The 21,816-nt window shown below is 46.4% G+C and overlaps 1 protein-coding gene across 4 annotated transcripts in view; it reads right to left on the bottom strand.

Annotated features, from left to right (window-relative positions):
- The window catches only part of PTPRA (protein tyrosine phosphatase receptor type A), a 189,082-nt gene that overhangs the window by 1,488 nt on the left and 165,778 nt on the right, over window positions 1–21,816 (bottom strand). For all 4 annotated transcript variants that reach the window (XM_060119964.1, XM_060119963.1, XM_060119965.1 and 1 more), the window contains 10 exons: window positions 19,315–19,412; window positions 17,879–17,998; window positions 16,902–17,068; window positions 16,266–16,401; window positions 15,424–15,573; window positions 14,169–14,262; window positions 13,774–13,850; window positions 13,160–13,294; window positions 4,721–4,846; window positions 4,490–4,641 (listed from right to left, as the gene is read on the bottom strand). In XM_060119964.1, the coding sequence (XP_059975947.1) occupies window positions 4,490–4,641; window positions 4,721–4,846; window positions 13,160–13,294; window positions 13,774–13,850; window positions 14,169–14,262; window positions 15,424–15,573; window positions 16,266–16,401; window positions 16,902–17,068; window positions 17,879–17,998; window positions 19,315–19,412 (1,255 nt within the window). The remainder of the gene's footprint in view (window positions 1–4,489; window positions 4,642–4,720; window positions 4,847–13,159; window positions 13,295–13,773; window positions 13,851–14,168; window positions 14,263–15,423; window positions 15,574–16,265; window positions 16,402–16,901; window positions 17,069–17,878; window positions 17,999–19,314; window positions 19,413–21,816) is intronic.

The raw sequence follows: 21,816 nt of genomic DNA, 5'->3' as shown, positions 1-21,816 counted from the left end.
CCCTGGTGGTCCAGTGGTTAGGACCCCGCACTACCAATGCCAAGGGCACAGCTTCGATCCCTGGTTGAGGAACTAAGATTCCACATGCTGCGTGGCGCAGCCAAAAAACAAACAAACAAAACACACAAAAAACAAAAACAGGCCTGGGGGGCCCTGGCCTGCTGCTCATTCATGTCAAGAGTTCTGGCCCCCTCTTTCCTGCCCCTCTGCACTGGTATATGGTTGCTGATTCTTTTCCATGCTGCTCATTTTCTTCCTAAATCCCAGGAATCCAGACTCTCACCTTGACACTGTCCACCTGTTCAATGTGTCATCACCAGACCCTTACTGAGTGCCTGCTGTGTGGTAGGGACTGCGGTGGGTAGCAGTACCCCCAGACAATAAGATATGCAGTATGAGAAGGAAAAAGAGAATAGCAGCTCTAGTCAGTGTGGGGAGAAGTGCTATGGTGAACAGGGTGGCCAGGGAATGTGAGCAGAGACCCTGAGAAGGTGAGGACAAGGCCCTTGGAAATGAGCATCTCAGGAATGACGCAGGAGTGTGTCTAGGTGCTGAAGCCACTGTAGCTGCATCTGAGGGAGGGAGGGAAGTGGGCGGGGTAAGGTCAGGGCCCTCAGGGAGAAGGCCAGACCCCCGGTGCACTCCCTGCCTGGCCTGAGCAAGGAGCCCTCAGACATGTTGTACCTCGTGAGCCAGTGTTTGGATTCTGAGTAAAGGAGTGATGTGGTCTGACTGAAGTTTTAGAAGGAGCTCTCATGCTGCTGTGTTGAGAACAAACTATAGGAGGAAGGGTGGGAGCAGGGAAACCAGTGAGGCCAGTATAGTTACTGAGGAGAGGGCATGGTGGCTTAGACAGAGGGCCATGGTGGGGGGAGTGATAAACACTTGATTCTGAAATTATTTTGCAGGTAGAACAGATGTACATGTGTGAGAGAAAGAATTGTTCCAGGCTCCTTATCTGAGTTAAGTGAAATACCACTTCTTGATGTGGGGAAGGCTGTGAAACAAAAGGCTTGGAAAGAAAGATCGGGAGTTCTAAAATAACCCTTTAAAACTGAAGAGGCCCAAGTGGAAATGTTGAGTAGGTAACTGGATATATAAATCTGGAGTTTAGGGGAGAGGGTGAACTGGTGATAAAGATTTGGGAGTTGGTATTAAAGCCAGGAGATTGGATGAATTCACCTAAGAGAGTGACTGTCAGTTGACAGAGGTCCAAGGACTTGGCCCTTGACCACAGATGGGGAGGAATTAGCAAAGGAGACAGAGAAGGAACAGCCAATGAGGAAAAAAACCCTGGAGAGAAGCTATGCTAAAAGCATTCCACAGAGAACCAAATGACCAACTGTGTCTAATGCTGATGAAAGTCAAGGATAATGAGATTAGGAAGTGAATACTGGACTCAACAATGTGAAGGTCACAGGCGGCCCTCACAGGGCAGTTGCAAGGGAGTATGTGGGGGGTTAACTGAAATGGGCTCAAGAGAGGCTGGGAGGAGAGGAACTGGATAGTATGAACAAATATTTTGAGAAATTTTACAATTAAGGAAAACAGAGAAATAGAGGGTAGCTGGAGGGGAACTGGAGGCAAAAGTTTTAAAAAATATTAAAATGGGAGAAATCATAGCACATTTTTATGAAGATAGTAGGTATCCAGAAGAAAACCTGATAATGTAGGATAGTGAAGTCAGGTCCCTGAAGAGACAAAAGAGGATGGAATGGGTATCCAAGTGGAGGGTGGGTGTAGCAGACTTTAGCTTGACTCCCAAGATCCCTGCCTCCTGGTGTTCACATACTTGTGTGATTCCCCTCCCCTTGAGTGTGGGCAGGACTTGTGATGGACTTCTAACCAACAGAATGTAGCAAGGGTGATGGAGCGTATACAATTACATGTATGTGATTATGTTATGTGGGTCATAATGTCTGTCATGTAAGGAAATACTCTCTCCTTCATTGGTTTGGAAGAAGCAAGCACCCATGCTGGGAAGGTCCACCACGTGGCAAGGAACTTCAAAATACAAAATTCCACAAGGAACTGAATGCTACCAACAACCAAGTGAGCTCAGAAGTGGGTTCTTCCCCAGTCAAGCCTCAGATGGGACCACAGCCCATCTGGTCAACACCTTGACTGCAGCCTTTTGAGACCCTGAAGCACAGGACTCAGCTAAGATGTGCTCAGATTCCTAACCACGAAGACTGCAAGATAAATGTGTGTTGTTTTGAGATGCTAAGTGTGTGGTAATATTATTACACAGTAATAGAGGACTAATATAGCTGACTTCAGAGAGAGTTCAGACAACTCATCCACTGAACAGGAGGGATGCTGGGTCCACAGCACTAATGCTGTGGTGGTTAAGAGCAAGTGGAAATTCCGATTGCTTCTTTTTTCCTAGGCTAATAGAAAACATGGTCGTTTCTTAAATATGAGGATGGGAGAGGTACTGGAGGTTTGAGGTTTGAGAGGAGGATGAAATGATCATCCAGGACAAAGGCTGGCAGGCTTTTCTATAAAGGGCCAAATAGAAAGTATCTTAGGTTTTGCTGGGAAGAGGGACAAAGTCAAGTTACAACTGCACAACTGTGCTTCTTGTGTGCTGAGCAGCAGTGTGAGGTAGTAAGAGTACCACGAATGGTCTCAATACTGCTGCTGGAGCAGGACAGCAGCCACAGATAATATATAAGCATAGCCATGTTCCAATAAAACCTTATATATGAACACAAATGTAAATTTCATGTAATTTTCACGTTATGAGATATTCTTTTGATTAAAAAAATTTTTTTTAATGTAAACACAAGTCTTACCTTGCAGGCCCCACAAAACCATGTGGCAGGCCAGATCTGGCACTGGGCCCTAGTTTGCCTAGCCCTGGTCTAGAACAGTGGGAGATGCAGAAGGACTGCAGAGCAGCACTAATGGCCAACCATGAATTCATCAGAAACATAAAATGAGGCTTGTAACATGGTGCTTTCCTTTAGCCATATTCAGCTGCATGGTGCAGGGTAGCCAGAGAATCTGGGGTTTGCCAAGAGAGGGTGACTAAGGGAGAGAGGAGCATGGAAGATTTAAAAGTGTGGGCAAGGAAGTGTTGATTTTTGTAGTTCAAGGAATCCTTTTAATTTGCCAATCCAATGGACAAAAAGCCATGTTTTACTGTTTTCATCCCCATTTCTCATATTGCTAATAAGGATTAGCATCTTTTCATGTTTACTGTACATTTGTATTAGATGGTGGACTTTGCCACTTTTTCTTCTTAAAAACATTTTTTCAAATGATTTATTTTTGTATGGGTAATAAATTAGCATAGTTCAAATTTCAAAAAGGTCAGAAACAGTGGAAAGTCTCCTTCCTACTCTACTTCTTCATCCTTTTAGTTTCTTCCTGGGAAACAACCAATGTCATCAGGTCCTTGTGTGTCCTTCCAGAGATAATTTATGCATATACCCACATAAACATATTCTTTCCCTGTCTCCCACTGCTTTTCTCACTAAGCAATAAATCTTGAGGATTAGTGAATACCAGTACATAAACAGATTTCTAATTAATTATCTGAAGCTCTGTAGTATGAGATATATCAGAGCTTACTGAACCAGTCCCCTATTAAAACATGCTTAGATTATTTACCATCTTTTTTTCAATTTTTTTTGGCTGCGCCGCATGGCATGCCAGATCTTAGTTCCCCAACCAGGGATTGAACTCGTGACCCCTGCAGTGGAAGCCCAGAGTCTTAACCACTAGACCACCAAGGAAGTCCCTACCATCTTTTACTATTATAAACGGTGCTTCAATTCTTGTAATTACATATTTCATTTTGGCCATTTGAAGAACATTTACTAGATACATTTCTAGAAGTTCCTTTGCTCATTTTTCTATCTTCAAAACCAATTTGTAGGAATTTTAAATATATTCTTCCTTCCCTTTTAAGAGATTCCCTCCCCCCAATTATAAAAGCAATACAAACTCAAGGTAAAATTTTTTCTAAAATGCAATCTCATACAATGTGCCCCAAACAAAATCCACCCCCTGCCCCACGGGTCCCCTTGCTATCTTCCTTCTGTCAGTGACACCAGCCATTACCCAGCCTTGAACCTAGGAGACTCCTCTTTTTCACAGCTATGTTTATAGCCTTGTTCATTTTTCTTCTGTTTTCAACATAGTTGCCCTCTTCTCTTTTCTTGTGTTTCTTAGGGAAACAGGCCTCATTCCCATGTTGCCCAACTGGTCTTCTCCACTGTCAGTCTCCCCTGCTGTTCCCCTTCTGCATCACCTCCCCTGCCCAATATCTTAACATTAGGGACTGCTGTTCCCAGCACTTAAAGTGTGAAGTTCTTATCATCTGGGCCTGTCCTGGTCATTAAACTTGATTGCCACGTGCTCGCCAACATCCCGCTCTCGTCTGGCTTTCCTCACTGTCTGATACAGGCTCCCATCACACCCCTCTGCCTGCCTCCCATGCCTTTCTCTCTCTTCCCCCTGAGGGTTGGGGTGGGCATACCTGCAGTGCACGGTGATGGGGTGGTTCCCTGACTGCTGCTGCTGCTTCTGCACGGCTGCAATGATGCTGATCATGCCCTTTCCATCACTGGGGATGCCCACTTCAGGCCAGCCATGGAAGTGGAACTGCCGGATCTGCCGGCTCTTGTTCTCCTTTGAAGGAAGGAGGATCAGGGAGGTAGGTGCAACCCTGCTTTCCCTGTGGGAGAAGCCCACCCACCAGGCATCTTACCCTGGTGTTGGTGACCAGGAGGTCTCTGACGGTATAGCTCTCACATTCCTCCTCCTTCTTCAGCTCCACTGTGATGTCTCCATAGGACACCAGTCCATCAGAGGGCCAGTACTGGGCACACTTCTCCTGGGGGACAAATGGGAGAGGTGAGGGGCTCAGAATATCATGTGTGGTAAAAGCAGGGCTGCCCTGTGAGCAGACTGCTCCTCTCAACACAGCCACTTCTTACACCGACACACTTCTTCCCCAAGGTATCAAAAACTCAGAGGGTCCTTCTACTACTTAACATCACTCCAGTTTAACTTCTGATCCTCAGCAGGACATCCATATTTAACAACTTAAGTCCACTCATCGCTTAACCTTTTGCTATTATTTATAGTCTAATTTGCAACACTGACAGGGTCTGTGAAGAACTCTGACCATCAGCTCATAGCTGCATCTAACACTCAATGGTAGGGTGGAGGGAGAGGTGGAATCAGTGTCTTTGTTCCAATTCCTTTTTCTTTGCTCCTTTGAGGTGTTCCCACATTTGTAGTTACTTATGTATATCAGACTGCTAACCCAGAAAAACTGAACCCAATTACATTCTCACCCAGCCATGGTGCTTCACCAAAGCCCAGTCCACAGTATGCTTTCATTCCTTTCCTCTTCAACACTTTTTTTAAAAAAAATGTGTAACTTCTTTTTTTCTGTTTGTTTTAATTAATTAATTTTATTTTTGGCTGCATTGGGTCTTCGTTGCAGTGCGTGGGCTTCTCTTGTTGTGGAGCATGGGCTCTAGGTGCGAAGGCTTCAGTAGTTGTGGCACGCGGGCTCAGTAGTTGTGGCTCACAGGCTCTAGAGAGCAGGCTCAGTAGTTGTGATGCAGGGGCTTAGCTGCTCCACAGCATGTGGGATCTTCCCGGACCAGGGCTCGAACCTGTGTCCCCTGCATGGGCAGGCGGATTCTTAACCACTGCGCCACCAGGGAAGTCCCTCCTCTTTAACTCTTTAATCTGCAGTGGCACCTTACAGTTGCTAGCTCTTGTGTTTTTGTCCTTATTAGTGAGCACACGATGCTTTACTGTTGTCTCTGCTTGCACCTGGCTCAGTGTTCCTTCTACAGCTCCGTGCGGGCAGGGGCTGCCTCTTTTCATCTTTGTTTTCCCAGCACCTTGCACACTGCCTGCATCTGGTAGGTTCTCAATAAGTATCTGGTAAGTGAATGTGTTTAATGTCTGCAGAACAAGCCAAGGTATAAATACATAAACAAAACAAAATATGGTTATGCTGTCCTTTCTTTAGAGCATTTTAGGGGGGAAATTTGATACTTCATTGTTGGCAATTTAAAGATATTCAACCATATGGGACTTCCCTGGTGGCGCAGTGGTTGAAAATCCGCCTGCCAATGCAGGGGACACGGGTTCGAGCCCTGGTCTGGGAAGGTCCACATGCCGCGGAGCAACTAAGCCCGTGCACCACAACTACTGAGCCTGCACTCTAGAGCCCGTGAGCCACAACTACTGAAGCCCGCGCGCCTAGAGCCCACGCTCCGCAACAAGAGAAGCCACCACAATGAGAAGCCCACGCACCGCAACGAAGAGTAGCCCCTGCTTGCTGCAACTAGAGAGAAAGTCCATGCGCAGAAACAAAGACCTGATGCAGCCAAAAATAGAAATAAATAAATAAATAAATAAATAAAGATACTCAACCATAAATGTACTCTATGTTCATTAGAAAAGATTTGGGGAAATTAAATACAAAAATAAAAATCACTGATAGTCTCTCAGTCCAAATAAAATCAGTATTAAAAGTCCATTTTAATGATTTTTCTTGCTTTTTATGTGTGATCATTCATTACCCCCTTTACAAATGACACTGAGCTCATTTTAAAATATGGGATTATTAAAGTGGTAGATCAAGGAAATGTCACAGACCACTGCTTTTCAATGTGTGCCCACTAGGAACCCTGGGGATACCCTGAGGGTCAGAGCTCTGGGCCCTCTCTTCAACCAGAACAGCTTTAGAAAAATCTAATTAAGGCTCACCTTAAACAGAGACTACATTGGTTTTCAGGGCTTGGTGGGTGGAGTGAGTTTTGTTACCACAGTTCCTTCCCAACACTGCCTTTATACAGTTTTATCAGTCAGAACGAAAGACTGGGGCTTTAAAACCATTAGAACTGCTAAGATACAAAGAGCTTTACAGCAACAGCATGTAGGAGCTAGAATCACACTATGGCAAGAAAAGGAAATATTAATGGTCCCACACCTAACAGGCTTCAGACATTTTAGATCTTCCTAGTTTAGGAAAAGAGGCATAACAGAGAAGAAAAGGGGCAGATTGTAAGGAGGACTCCCAGGGATGCAGAGTTGAACCATCAAGAGTCCCCCCTTGGCTTCCCTGGTGTGCAGTGGTTAAGAATCCGCCTGCCAACTCAGTGGATACGGGTTCAATCCCTGTTCCGGGAAGATCCCACATGCCGCAGAGCAACTAAGCCCGTGTGCCACAACTACTGAGACTGCGTGCCACAACTACTGAAGCCCGTGCGCCTAGAGCCCGTGCTCCGCAACGAGAAGCCACTGCAATGAGAAGCCCGTGCACCGCAACGAAGAGTAGCCCTCGCTCACCACAACTACAGAAAGCCAGCGCACAGCACAGAAGACCCAACGCAGCCAAAAATAAAAGGAAAACAGAATAAAGATAAATTAAAAAAAAAAAAAGAGTCCCCTCTTTAGGGAATTCCCCAGTGGTCCAGTGGCTGGGACTCTACACTCCTACTGCAGGGGGCATGGGTTTGATTCCTGGTTGGGAACTGAGATCCCGCAAGCCACGTGGTATGGCAAAAAAAAAAAAAAAATCCCCTCTTCAAACTCTGGACAAGGAGTTGGTCAACAGTGAAAGCATGTCCGCTCTGGCTGCCTAAAGGGGACAACCAGCCAAAATGATTACCTGCGGTACGACCAAGAAGTTAGATCAGTGCTGTTGTAGGGTGAATTTCAAGGTGACACAGCTATTGTAGGGAAGCAGGTATGCTGTGCTGAGAGAAAGCAAGCCTGGTAAACTTACAGGGATAGGATTTAAGGGACGACATGAAATAAAGAGAAGCCACATAAGATGATCGCAGGTGTTGGACCGATGGCAGGAAATTACCCTACTCAGCCAGGTGAAGTCTTATTTAATTTAGCCCTCTCTGTGTGGGCCCAACAACACAAACAGAAAAAGCAGGTTGGGCTTAAATGGGACTTGACTCCCGAGGTGCCTCTCATGGCTGTGGGGAGGGATATGGCAAAAAGAGCTGTAACAGAATCCAGAGCAGGGGCCAGCAGTGGCTGTACCCACTGTCGCCCAGGGCTAAAAATGCCTTGGTATCCTGCTGAGGATGGAGACATGAGAGCACAGAGCTGGAGACTAGGCCTGTGGGGAATGCAAGGCTGTGACAAATACGGGACCCGACCCTCAGGGAGTAGAGGCTGTGGCTCATCTCAGAATCTATGTTCCACTCTGTACGTGGAGGGCAGACGGGGATGAGGGAAAATGGAAACTAGGAGACTTAAAACAAGCAATGGAAACAGGAGAGGAAGAAGGACCCAGTTCAAGTCTTGGGACTGGATATCAACAGGAAAAGTTTCTAAATTTTTTTTTTTTTTCCCCGGTACGCGGGCCTCTCACTGTTGTGGCCTCTCCCGTTGCGGAGCACAGGCTCCGGATGCGCAGGCTCAGCAGCCATGGCTCACGGGCCTAGCCGCTCCACAGCATGTGGGATCTTCCTGGACCGGGGCACGAACCTGTGTCCCCTGCATCGGCAGGCGGACTCTCAACCACTGCGCCACCAGGGTAGCCCTAAATTTTGAATGCATGGGTAGATTTTCCCTCAAGATGAGGAAGCCCACAGAGGATTTTAAGACAAGGAGTGATATAATTAGATTTATGTTTTCAAAAGGATCACTGGGCCTCCATGTGGAGAAGTGGCTAAAAGGGAATGGGAATGGAAGCAGGCAGACTGGCTGCCAGACTACTTCAGTGATGCAGGTGAGAGATGATGGTTTGCATGCGGGTGACAGGAGTTACACTGAAGAGAAGTGGATATGCTCGGCATACATCACGACTCACTGACAGACTGGCTGTGGAGAGTGAGAAAAGGAGAGGAATAAAGGTAACTCCTAGACTTCTGATACGAGCATCTGGGTGGAAGGTGGTACAATTTACTGAGATGGGTAGGGTGGGATGAACCAGTATGAGGGAAAGGAGGAAACCAAATTTTATTTGGGCCATATGAAGTTTGAGATTCTTAACAGACATCCATGAGAAGATATCAAGTAGCTATGTGGATACACTGGTCCACAACTGGGAAGGTGGGGGGTAACTGGGCTAGAGACATAGATGTGAGAGTCCGTGACATACAGAAGTATTTAAAGCCACAGAGTTGGATGAGATCCTCAAGGAATAGTGTATCAAAAGAGAACAAAAGTGGGTTAAGACCTGAGTGTTGGACACTCCAATGATTAGAGGTCATGCAGAGGAGGAGGAGGTCACAAAAGAAATAACAAAGGAGTTGCCAGGCCAGTGAGCGGGGAGGGGGTGACATCATGGAAGTCAAGGGAAGAAAGTGTCTTGAGGAGGAAGGAGTGTGTGTTGACAGTTTCACATGCTGCTACAAAGGTACAAGAAAGACAAGAAAAGAGAAATAACTTTTGCATTGGGCAGATGGCAGTCACCAGTGATCTTGACTGAAGCAGTCCCAGAGGAGTCAAGCCTAGAAGGAACAGGATGAGAGAATGTGAGGGGAGAAAGCCAACGCTTTTTAAAGGAGTTTTGCTGGGAAGGGGTACAGAGAAATGGGATGGCAAATGGAAGGAAATGTGGGGTTAGGAGATCTTTGTTTTTTAAAGATAGGAAAGTAACAATAGGCTGATAAGAGTACAGAGGAGAGAGGTGAGAGAAGATAATGAGAGCAGCAACATCCTTGAGAAGACAGGAGAGGAAGGGACCAGGGCACAGTGGATAGTTGGCTGAGAAATGTAGGAACACTTTTCTACTGCAACCAGAGAGAAGACAAGAGAATGGATGAATGGATACAGATTCATCCAGCTGCAGCTGGCTGCCTGGGGGTAAGAAGATGAGAGCATTCTTGTCTGCTTTCTTGGAGAAGAATGAGATCAAAAGATAAGGTGTGAGCGTGATGGGATAGGCAAGAGGGAATGTTGAAGGTCTGAGGAAAGAAGGGTAGTAGGATCGGTAGGTGACACTAATTACCCATATTAGATATGTGGTCATGAATTCAATGTGAGACCACTCAGCACCATTTTGCGTTTTCTCCCAGTAATGTTTGACACCAGATGCAGGCATATAATTGAATTTAATAGGGTAGAGAGCTTGCCATGAAAGTAAGAGACCATGAGGGAATAGTGCGTGTTAACAAGGGAGGGATTATAATAATGACAAATCACAAAAACTCTTAACAGAGTAAGAAGGAAGGTGGGGACATTACTGGGGTGATTGAGATTGAGAAAATGGAGAAGCCAATGTCTCTAAGGATCTGATGAAGACAAAGAATTACTAGAGTAAGAGAAGAGAAGTAGTGAGGTGAAAGGACAGGAGATGGTAAACAGGGCGGGATGCCTAATGTTGATACTCCAAAGGCAGTGCAGATATGGGGGGATGACAAGGTTGTGGTTTGACCTTGGAACTGGATGGCTAAGGAGGCTGAGAAGCTGAAAGACAAGAGTAGATGGATCACCCACATACATACTTTTGCTTCCAAGAATAGAAACAGAAATAGGAATCAAAAAAGGGGCAGCAAGCCAGGTGTTGGAGTCATCCGTGGGTGATCGGAGATGAGGAGTTGGTGTTCAAGTCTAGTAGAAGAATGCTTGGGAACTGGGGTTTAATCTAAGATTTATATTTTCAGGTTGTGGACTCTAGATATTGGTATCCCTAAAGAAGCTGAAACAGAGAAGCTTTTCCATCTTTTCTCTTGCTGTCTTTGTTTACCCTCTTTCCCCTAGATAGCACTAAGTTTCTTGCTATGGTCTGGGGCTGAAAACAGTGATGGTGATACAGAGCTTTGTGGGCAAGGGTCTAACAAGGGTCTATCATGTTTTATTGTCTCTCTGGAGAAGTAGAGTGTGGCCTTGGGTTGAGGTGACACCATGCAGAAACTGCTAGAGCTGCTCTGCCCACTCTGATGATGATGGTGGATGCATCAAGCTGCAGCTGATGAGAGGAACTCAGGCTTCACCAAGCCTCTTGGTGCACCCACCTGGTTTAAATGGTGCAGAAAAATAAAACAGGGAGAAGAGAATTTTAGGTTTTAATTCCTTTGGAATTTTAATGTATACAGAATTTACATTTTTGGATCAGACTTTTTCTCGGAATTTAAATTGGGAGTAGGGAGTGGTGTCAGAATGTATAAATGGAGACACCCTTCATTGTCTCATTTAGGCTTACTGTGTTAATATCTCTGGGAGCTACACTTGATAAGATGAATGGGAGGTGGAACAGAAAGTAAAATTTTATCTTAGAGGCCAGTGAGGCTGGTAAAGAATGTTACTATAACCTGTTCTGTTCCACTTCAGAAGCTTCTGTTTCACTGGCCCTAAGACAGAAGTATAGGCACAGTGTTAGTAGGTAGAGGGGAATGGGCCGCATCTAACTGACTGCAGGCCTGGCCAACAGGCAGGAAAACTTGTGTGTGCATGTCCCCTCTCTCCCCACCTCTACCGGTGAGAAATGCTTCCTGCCCTTCTGCCCTGTACTCTCACTAGGTCTACTTCAAGGATGGAAAAGCCTGACAATCTGACTAGACAGAGTCTGAGGTATTCACTGGGCTGCTTTTTATTACAGGTCAGTGGACTGAGAATGTGCTTGCCATTCCAGCTTTTTCTGCCTGCTCTTTGGACCTGCCCATCACAGATCCAGAGGGTGGAAGTGTGGAGGGAACCTCATGTAGGTCCCTGGTCTATATGTACGTTCCATCACAGCTTATCAGAGAGGGCCAGGAGACATGCACCTAATTCCTGATAACAAAGTAGCTCATCCCCCAACTGGCCTTTGTCACTCAGATGTACGCTTCCTCCAAATCTCTCACCTCATCAGTATTGTTATTAATGATAGGTGAAGACCTATAATGTATGTCTGTTGACTAGGTACATGATACAAATCCGAGAAGAACAACTAATGAGTTAAACGATTAAATCTGAAAAAAATCTTGACATAACAGAACATCAGGGTGAGCAAATATCAAGGCTGTATCAAGGTTAAAATAAACAAACTGCCCAAGTACAGAATGGGAAAGATGTGGCTTGGAAAAACTAATGTACAACGTATTTAATTCTTCCTCTCCCCCCTTCCCCCAGTCCAGTCCACCCCACCTCTGCACCATCTCTTGGGGCAGACCCCTTCTCACCACCCCTGCTGAGTCCAGGCCACCAGCACTACTGCTGCAGTTTCCTCTCTGCTTCTGGCTTGCCTGCTCATTTCTAATCTGTCCTCCTCACCATAGCCAGATGGATTTTAAAAAACCTACAAATCTGATATTGTCAAGAGTTCTTCAACTGCTTTACAAGATTCAAACTCTTCACTATGGCTTAGAAGGACCTTTTCCCCTGGGCCCTTGCTAGCCTCTCCCGCTCTTTCTCTCTGACCCCGGTTAAGCTGCGCACCAGGCATCATGAAGCACCCACTTACTGCACTGTGCACCACAGCAGAAAGAGTCTGAAGATAATAAGCACTTATCTGAACAGACTGAGCCACAGGTAGTAGTGAGAGGGGTGGGGTGGGAGGTGGACAGAGAAAGAGTGACCCCTGGGCTGAAAGTGCTCAGTAGAGGCTGCAAGGTTCTGAGTCAGGAATAGTGTTAAGAGATTTCCTACACTGAATGCGAGCTGGCCTAGGGGGCCTCTAAGGTCCCTTTATACTCTGAGTACACTGACAATTCTCAAGGACTTTTTTCTTTAAAAGATTTCCTTGTTATTGAATGTTAACTTATAAGTTTCTTGTTTTTGTTATTTCTCAAATTCTATTGTTTTCTTTTGTGTAGTCAGCAAAGAAGTGACCCATCTTCCCACCAGTCTTCTAGTTAATTTCTCTGGCTTGGAAGGCACTCTCTCCTTAGAGACACTCACACAAGCTCCACGTCAGAGCCTCAGTCTGGCTCTGTATCCCTCCTCTCACTAACTCTGCCCTGCCCGTGGAGGTGGGGTGCAGAGGGTGTGCACAAAGGTAGGCTTGGGGAGACCGTATTCAGGAGAGAAATGAGAGGGTGTGAACTGTCTGGGAACCGAATGGAGGCTCAGACCAGTCCTGAGAGAAGCTGACTATTCAGATACCAAGCAGCTGGGCAATGGCTCTTTGATTAGTTTAAGTCAAAGAAAAAGTCCAAATACCCTCTTAGCACCACCCTCCCACCCCTGCTTTTTTTCATGTGTCTCCTACAGCTCAGGACCTTTTTGAGCTCACCTGGCCTCTCTCCTCCAGTTCTGTCAGCATCACGATGGAGCAGGATTTCCACTCCCAGATCATTCGCCAGAAGTCCTCAATTGTGTGGAGAAGAGGGCCCTGGCTGGCAATGTAGGAGTCCTTCTGCCGGTAGCCCTATACAGTCCAGGTCAATGGCAGGAGTGAGATGGTTTGATCAGGGAGGGGCTAGTGGAGAAGACAGGCCACTGGGATGGGATAGGGGCTGCCTGGAGACAAACACATCCCAGGCAGAGCTCCCCTTTGGCCATGGACCAAACCCTGGCTGGCATGCTGGTCTCTTTGTAAGAAGATGAGGGAAGGGGGGCTGGGGCTAGGATGGAGACAGCAGGAATGGGAAGGACCAGAGGTTGGTGTTTTTAGCCTTTGGTCTGTGCTGTGAACTTTTCCTTCCAAACTGGTGTTTGCCTTCTGTTCCCTCACTTTCTGCTCGTAGGGGCCCTGAGAGACCTAGTGCACAGGAAGGATATCAGTTCTGTATTTATTTGATGACTGACTCAAAGACCACCCTTCCAAGCATTGGGAAGGGAGCACTGCAAGGCCCAGCTGAATCTCCAGGGAGTGTTGGGAGCTCCGGGGACACAGCTACCACTTACATCAATGAAGGATGCGTTCACGTAGTCTGTGTTCTCCTCACCCCTCTTAACTGGAATGATCACTCTGTTGAATTCATCTGCAAGAAGGACAGCAGCCTGTGGCTCCCCAGCATCACCTGTCCTCTTCTCCCTCTCTTTCCATCTATCCCCCCCGACCTCAGCTCTGAGAAGATATAATTCCAGCTGGGCAACAACATGCCTGTTCCTAGCCCCGGAGGCAGAAAACCTTTGGGCTTCACGCTCTTTCCAGAAGCCACTGAAGAACTGGGAACAATAAGAGACAATGCCATAATTCTTGTCTCCAGGCTGATCATTAACTAGTACCCAAGAAGTCCAAAGGGTGAAGGGAAAGGGGGATGGGGCATTAAGGCTTTGGGTGGGGAGAGGGCTCTTACATGGAATGATCTGTAAAACCCGGTTCTTCTTCATGTTGGCTGGAAGGTTTCCGGTCCGCATCTTGTCATTCTGGATTTTGATTGATGTTAATTTCTGAATTGGGAAGGGGAGGGGAAACATTACTGATCTCAGTAACTGGACTTGACAAGATTGTCTGTCACTGGACTTGCATCCAGGGCACACTGGCATACTGCTCTTTTCAGCAGAGCCCTGACCTCCATCATTTCCACATGTTCTTATCAGAACACTGTTTTTCTGTCTTTAATAAGCCAAGAGTGTTTGGGAAACACTGTTTTCCCGGTTCCTGTGATTCCTTTAGACTGAAATTTTATGATCCTGGAACAAGTAACCTAGTTTTATAGGAGACAGTGTGCCCTTCCTCCCTCTCTCCCTGCTTTTCTACTCCCAGAGGCTGTCTTAGATTCTTTAGAAAACCTTATTCAAATATATATCCTCCCTTCTCCTTATTCCAAGGTTCCTTCTTGATTTTTGCTACTCAAAGTGTAGCCCATAAACCAGCATCAGCCTCATCTTGTTATATATGCAGAATCTCAGGCCCCAACTCAGACCAGCTGAAACAGAACCTGCATCATAATAGGATCCCAAGGTAATTCATGTGTACATTATAGTTTCAGGAGTGCTTTAAGGCAGTTGGTCTTCCCCATCCCAATCCAGAATCTCTTGCTTCTGGGAGCACTTTTATTGATGAGAGTGTGACATGTCCCTTAGGTGAGTTGAGAACCACTGTCTAATGGCATACAGCAGGGGTCAGCAATCTGTGGCCCACGAGCCAGTCTGGTCTGCTGATTGCAAATGAGGTTTTACGGAAACACTGCCATGCTCATTTGTTTACGTGGTGTTTATGGCTGCTTTTGTGCTATAACAGCAGCGCTAAGTAGTTGCAAATAGAGACCGTATGGCATGCAAAGCCAAAAATATTTACTTTGCAGAGAATGTTTGCTCTTGCTGTACATTATAATTACCTGGGAGAGGGAGCTGGGGGACTTAAAAAAAAAAATACCACTGCCTGTTTTTGTTTTTTTTCCCCCCTAAACACAACCCAAGTGACTAACATGCAGGATGGGTTGAGAATGACTAGGGTATGAGTAAAGGGCCAGAGACCCACCTCCTTAACCACCCACATGCTTTGCAAGGGGATTCACCATTTGTTGGTAAATCTGCAAGGAGTCAAGCATCCTGTATTCTGTAGGTCAAATAGATCCTTCATCCTGAAAGAGCTCAGCTCCAACTTACCTTAAACTCCTCCTCTAACCCATTGTTGCTGGACCCTGGGATTTTGTTGTAAATTTTCTGCAGATGTGTTTCTAGAGAGGTGACTTCCAGTTCTGTATCTCCATAGAGATAATGCTCCAGAAGGGCTTGGTATATGAAGACGTACTGCATCTGAAATGCAGATGATGCCCGAGTTCCCAGTTACACACATGGTCCTGGTGGTGCCAGAGCACTCCCTCCCACTCCCATTTCACTTCAGTCCACTTCTTCAATCCTAGCAGAAATAAAATGATTCACTCCTGTCCCAATTCAGGGAGGCAGGACTCGAAAGGCATGAGTCCCTCTGGGGGTGCTTAAACTTGGGAAGGAGGGTCCTACTCTGGTACCCTCCTGGAGAGAAGGACAACTCCAACTCCTGCTCATTCAGAGAGCACAGACTGGATAGACTGAGGGGTTGTCAAATTCTGGTGACACACAAAACCTGTGCCAGCCCCCCTCCCCTCCCAGTGCTGTGCCCTTTGAACTCCATGCCCTAACCCCAGAGCTGATCTCACTGCTGCTCCTGGACCTGGCTAAGCTGCATCACAACTCTGTGGCAATGGCTCCCTTGGCTGCCCACATACCTACTTCCCTCAGGATCTGTTCCATATCCTTAGAGTCTAGTGCAAATGACACCTGCCCCACCTTCCAGATTCCCCTAGGCACAGCCTCCTCTGTGCTCCATAGTTCTTTTAATACATAATTTATAAGGGCCCTTCATCACACTGTATGATGATCATTTACAATAACCTGGGAGGCTGAGTAATCCATGAGGCAGGTAAATATTTTGGTCCTGGAATGCCCCCTACCCACAAACCACTCACGTCTGTTTGCACCATCTGGCAGCGCTGTGCCCGGATCCGGCTTACAAAGCCATAAACGTCCACCTTCCGCTCTGTATGCATCATGTCCAGCATGGCATCAATGACGACAAAGGTTCCTGTACGCCCTACACCCGCACTGTAGCCAGAGAGCAGGAATATTACTGGGATGGCTAGCATGTCTTGTGGGAACACCCAGGGAGGGGGCAGCACAGGGTAGGGCTCTTTCTTCAAGGCTTTAAATTCTAATTCTGTATGGGATAGAGCTGGGACTCTCACGGACCCAACAACTCCACTGTACCCTGAACTCCCTACCTCTAGTTATCAGGACCAGAGAACCTTGACACTCAGAATGGTCTGAAGATTCCCAGTACACAAGGCAGCACTCAACTTAGCTTCTTGGCTTCACAGCAGTGGTCACCCCACCCCCAATCTTGGAGGATTGCCCTTCCCTCTTTCCTCAAGTGCTTTCCACCCAGCACCTAGTTTTCTTGAGGAGTCTCTCTGGATGCTGCCCTGGCACCCCAAGAGCTCATCCGCTCTGTGCCAGCCTCCTCAGCCAGGGCCCCTGTGCCTTCCCTGCTCTCAGCATGGGAGAATGTGACATGAGTGGGGAGCCAAGGGTCAGGCCACACTGACCTGCAGTGTACCACAATGGCCCCTGCATACTGCGGGTTACAGGCCTTCACCTTCTTGAGGAACTTGAGCATACCAATCGGGGTGAAAGGCACCCCAAAGTCTGGCCAGCTGGTAAAGTGGAACTGAGTGATGAGGCGCTGTGGCTTTCTGTTGGTCATGTCGCCCACCTGTGAAGTGAAGAGATCCCTGTGTGTTGGCCCTGATACCCTGGGGTAGGGCAGCACCAGGGGAAGGAGGGTGAGGCTTAGGGGCCAGGGCCAGCTGTGGCTATCACTGACAATGGGAAAGTGAGAGGATTAAACTTCCCAAGAAAGTTTTAACCATGGACAGAGAACCTTCCCAGAAACCCCATGGGGTAGGCAGGCTGTTACTATTATTCACAGCCTACAGATGTGAAATGTGAAACTCAGAAAAGTTAAATGACCTGGTCTAGGTCCCAGGATTAGTAAAAGGCAAGGTCAGAACTAAAATGCAGGTCTCCTGACTCGTGGTAAGCCCTCTTTTCAGAGCACCACAGTGCCCTCAGCTGAAGGCAACCTTTGCTCAAGCCTCCAGGGTCGCCCTGGAGGGTCAGGAGCAGGGCCCACCACATCCTTGATGTCAGGAGCCTTTGGGGTAAGAAAGGAGGAGAGGTAAGTCAAGTACCAGAAGATACTGGTGCAATACCTCCTGATGCACTTGGTTCATACCTAAGATGACCAAACTCCATCTCAGTAGTACTTTTCCTCCCAGCCATGAAAAGTCATGAAAATGTTCCCCCCTTAGCTTTGACCAAAAGAAAAAAACAAGAAAAAAAAAAAAAAAAAGATAGAAAAATCCCCTGGGAGCCCAGAACTCTGATTTCAGAGTTCGAACATTTTGCACACTCAGCAATTCCTGACCACCCTGAGTAAGATGGGGATGACCCAGCCTGTTCTGCCCTCTTAATGGTCAGCAGATTCTAAATGAGAACCAAGAAAGGAGGTAGGAGACAGTACCTGTTGAATGCAGAACTTCCGCACTGTGTAGTCCACCAGTACGGTCACATCCTCTACTGACACACGGATATTCCCATAGGTCCAGCAGCCTTGGTCTGGCCAGTACTGGGCACACTTACACTGGAAAGAAACAGACATGCACCCCCCTGACCTCAGACCTCCTGCCCCCAGCAGGTGCAAAAGGCCCTAAAGAAAAGGACCACAAAAGCCCAGACTAAAATCCTCAGAAAGCCCTATGGCCTCTTCTCTCACCTCAGTCAGCTACAGACCTATTTAACTGTTCCTTTTTTTTTGCCACACCATGCGGCTTGCAGGATCTCAGCTCCCTGACCAGAGATTGAACCCAGGCCACAGCAGTGCCCAGAATCCTAACCACTAGGCCACCAGGGAACTCCCTAACTGTTCTTTTTTTAAGTTCCTCAGCTTCCATCCTGTTTAGCACAATCTCTTAACTTATGCAGAGCCCCAGCCCTATACTTCTCACTCTTTCCCACCTCTAGTCTCTCAGTTCAGGGCAAATCGGAAGTCATTTTACCTACAAAATCTGTACTTCCACAATATCCTAGGTCATGCTCTAGGGGCAAGTCTGTCTGATCCCCTGGAAAGAGGAACCTGCTATGAGGGAGTCACCAGGGTGCATTGATGCAGACTGTAAACCTGCCACGAGAGGCCCAAGGCCTTCTCTGGTTGACTAGGCATTGGACAGCTCCCAAAAGCCAGAGAGAGGTAGGGTTGGAGAAAATGAACCTAAAGCCCAGCCCTAAAGCTATCCCTCCTAAGCCAATCAATACATCCAACAGCCCAGTGTGGGTATCTGGTTGACTCTAGGGCCATCCTGGAGAGAGACTGTCACGAATCAGGATTCCTCTCTGGGGCCTGATCCAGGACTCAGGACTGGTGTTGGCTGTGGCCCAGTGATGGAGCTGACCAGGCATATGGACTTGGTAGCCACAGAAAGAAAAGAACCAGTCAGAAGGCTGCCTGAAGGATCAGTTCAGGGGCTCACATTTCCTTGTGCCCTGCAGGGTCTCAGTTCATACAGCTCCCTCTGCTATCTCAGGAGGAGGAACAAAACAAAAACAAAAACAGAAAACCCAGGGGAGTGAGGGACTAGAGAAGCCAGGGGAGAAAAGCCCCACTGTGGCTTTTCCTTGTCTAATGGCCCAAGTCTTTCTTCCAGGATGTTTTGGATCTAGGTGAGCTGTTTGGTCACCAGACACAGGGTGTGCCCTAGCTATACCTCTGAGTTCATCGGAGGCTTCCAGGCCACAGGGAAGTGTAGTAGGCACATTGGCCTGGGTTCTGTCTGGATGAATGACAGGCACAGAAGCCACAAAGGGTGGAGAGCCTAGGCTCAAACACAGAACTACAGCAATGCAGTCCCTCTGTTGGTCATGCCTGTATCAGGGGCAATTCTATCTAATTTCTCCACTCACCTCCTTTCTCTCCTTCAGATTGGTCACCATGACGATGGTGGCTGTGTTTTGTTCCCAGATCATCCTCCAGAAATCATTCACCGTTTCTTCTTTTGGTCCTATAGTAGCCAACAGCAAAGATGAGAACACACACCAAGAGGAAGAAAGATGCTGGGAAACTGGGAACATTCATTCCTGACTTTTGGAAGCCTGTGCCCACATGCCCCCAGCTAAATATATCATCCATCTACCCATCCACCTACCCACTAACTGAACATTTCCTGTGTATCCACCATGTATGTGCCAGGCACTTCACTAGGGAGTGAAGTGGGGATGTGAGGTTCTTAAAATAAAAAGAGAACATGAACAATGTTTCCCAAGGATACTATAGTTGAGGATTAGAAATCATGACCCCTACAGAATACCTATGTTATGGGCGAGATAGTGAGCTATGTGCTTTATATCTCATTTACTCCTTCTTACCATGCTCTGAGGTGGGTGTCATTAGTCAGAGAGGTTGGGTAAATTGCTTAGGCTGAAATTTAAAATTTACCTCCCACACAGCCTTTTCCAGAAAGTCACTAGAAGGGCACAAACAAAGAAAAAGAAAAAAGTGGGATCTAATACAGGAGAGAGACTAACAGAATTCCCAGGGTGTTGGTAAAGGGAAGGCTCAGGATAATTACTCTGCCAGAGGATAGATCAATCCAAAATGGAACTGAAGGAAGAAGGTTCTAGAAGGACCCCAAGATAAAAAATTAAACTAAAATAATTAAACCTCATGTATCTGAGGGTACGGAGAGGAAATATACACTTCTAGCAAAGAGTTTAAGAGAAAAAAATCAGTGCTAGGTATATAAAAAACTAAGTGAGTAAGGAAAAAAGGCAATTATTAACTCTTGGGAAAGAGGGAAACCAAAAACTGTACCAAAAAAATCATATATTATGTGCTTTAGCTGTGAATAATATTGGCATAGTAATAAGAATGTAAATAACAAGTGTTATCTTCACCACAAATTGTGATTTAACTCCACTGGGAGAATGGGGAAAAGGGACATGTCTGTCTGAGTGTGAGGTAGCTTGTAAAAGGATTAAATAAGTTATCTATAATAGGAAAAAGTCAACAGATAAAAATGGCTGCTTTAGACTAAAAAAGTGTAGATGAAAGGGGGGAGAACTTTATTTTTATAGACCTTGTAATACCTTTTGACTTTCTTAAAATTTGTATTCCCTTTGGTAAAAAGAAAAATATTAAGAAGAAAAACAAATAATGACAGAAGTGGACACATACCAGAAAGATGTACAGAGGGGGAATTGTTTCACTACCTGGCAAGGTCAGGAAAAATCTCCTGGAGGAGATGACATTTGAGCCATATGTTAGGACAGATAAAGTAGATGGGAGTCTAGAAAGGAGGCATAGGGAGAAGAGGTACTCCAGGCAGAGGTGCAGGGGGCTAGCAGCAAGTAAGAGCATGAGACATCCAGGGACTGTAAGGAGTTCAGTGAGGTCACTGTGTAGGGTGTGCAGAAGGTAGAAGATGAAGCTAGAAAGATAGATGAGGTACCAGGATCTAAAGGGATGGAGGCCAGGCTAAGGAAGGCTTGTTTTACAGATAATGAAAAATCATTCTAGGATTTTCGTGAGAGTCTGACAAAAATTTTGCATTAAGAAAGGTCATTCTGGTGGAAGGAGTGCAAGGAGCAAAGCTAGGGCCCAGAGAGATCCATCAGTAGGCTGCTGCAACAGAGCTGGAAGAAGAGATGAGAGTAAGGAAGTGTGTCAGAGAAGGCAGATTTTGGAGAGAGAAGCAAGAGGACTAGTCATATGTAAAGCAAGGGACAGGTCAGAGATCTGAATGATCCCAAATCTGGTTTGGTTGAATAGGCAGATTACATTCCAGTCACAATGAATATAGATTACATCCCAGTCTCTAAAGAACAGAGGAGAAAAAGCAGCTTTGGGGCTGAGGAAGAGTTACGTTTCAGTTTCTGATGTTGAATCTAGAGTCTGTGGGGGTATTCAAGCGGAAGAGTACAGAAAAATGTGGCTCTGGAGCTCAAGAGAGGCAGCAGCCAGTCAAACAGAGGTGGGTGTTAGATGAGGTCTCTCAAAGAGGATACAGAGGGCGAGGAGTAAAGAAGGAGTCAAACACAGAGTGCTGGGGATCTTCAAGCATTATTCAAGTTCAGACAGAACAAAAGCCCTGGAGGCAGAAGAATGGACAGAAATGTGCCATGAAAGGCAAGAATGGAGTTTCAAGGGAAGTAGTCATCCACAGTATTGAAGAGAAACTATACTTAAGGGGCAGAAAGAAGAATAAGAGGTAGAGAAACAATATTTAGAAAAGTGAGAAAAATCAAGAGAACTGAATGGCAGGAAATAACAGGAGGGTTTCAAGGAGTGTGAAGTACTGTGGAGAAGTTCAAGAGGGAGGGAGTCTGAGAAAAGGCTAATGGGGAAATCAAAGGTGAACTTAATTTAAGAATTATTTTAGCGTCAACAAGGCCCCATGACAAACAAAG

The sequence above is a fragment of the Mesoplodon densirostris genome, chromosome 16 (genome assembly GCF_025265405.1).
Source record: "Mesoplodon densirostris isolate mMesDen1 chromosome 16, mMesDen1 primary haplotype, whole genome shotgun sequence".
Lineage (NCBI taxonomy): Eukaryota > Metazoa > Chordata > Mammalia > Artiodactyla > Ziphiidae > Mesoplodon > Mesoplodon densirostris.
This window is presented reverse-complemented; position numbering and strand designations above follow the sequence as displayed.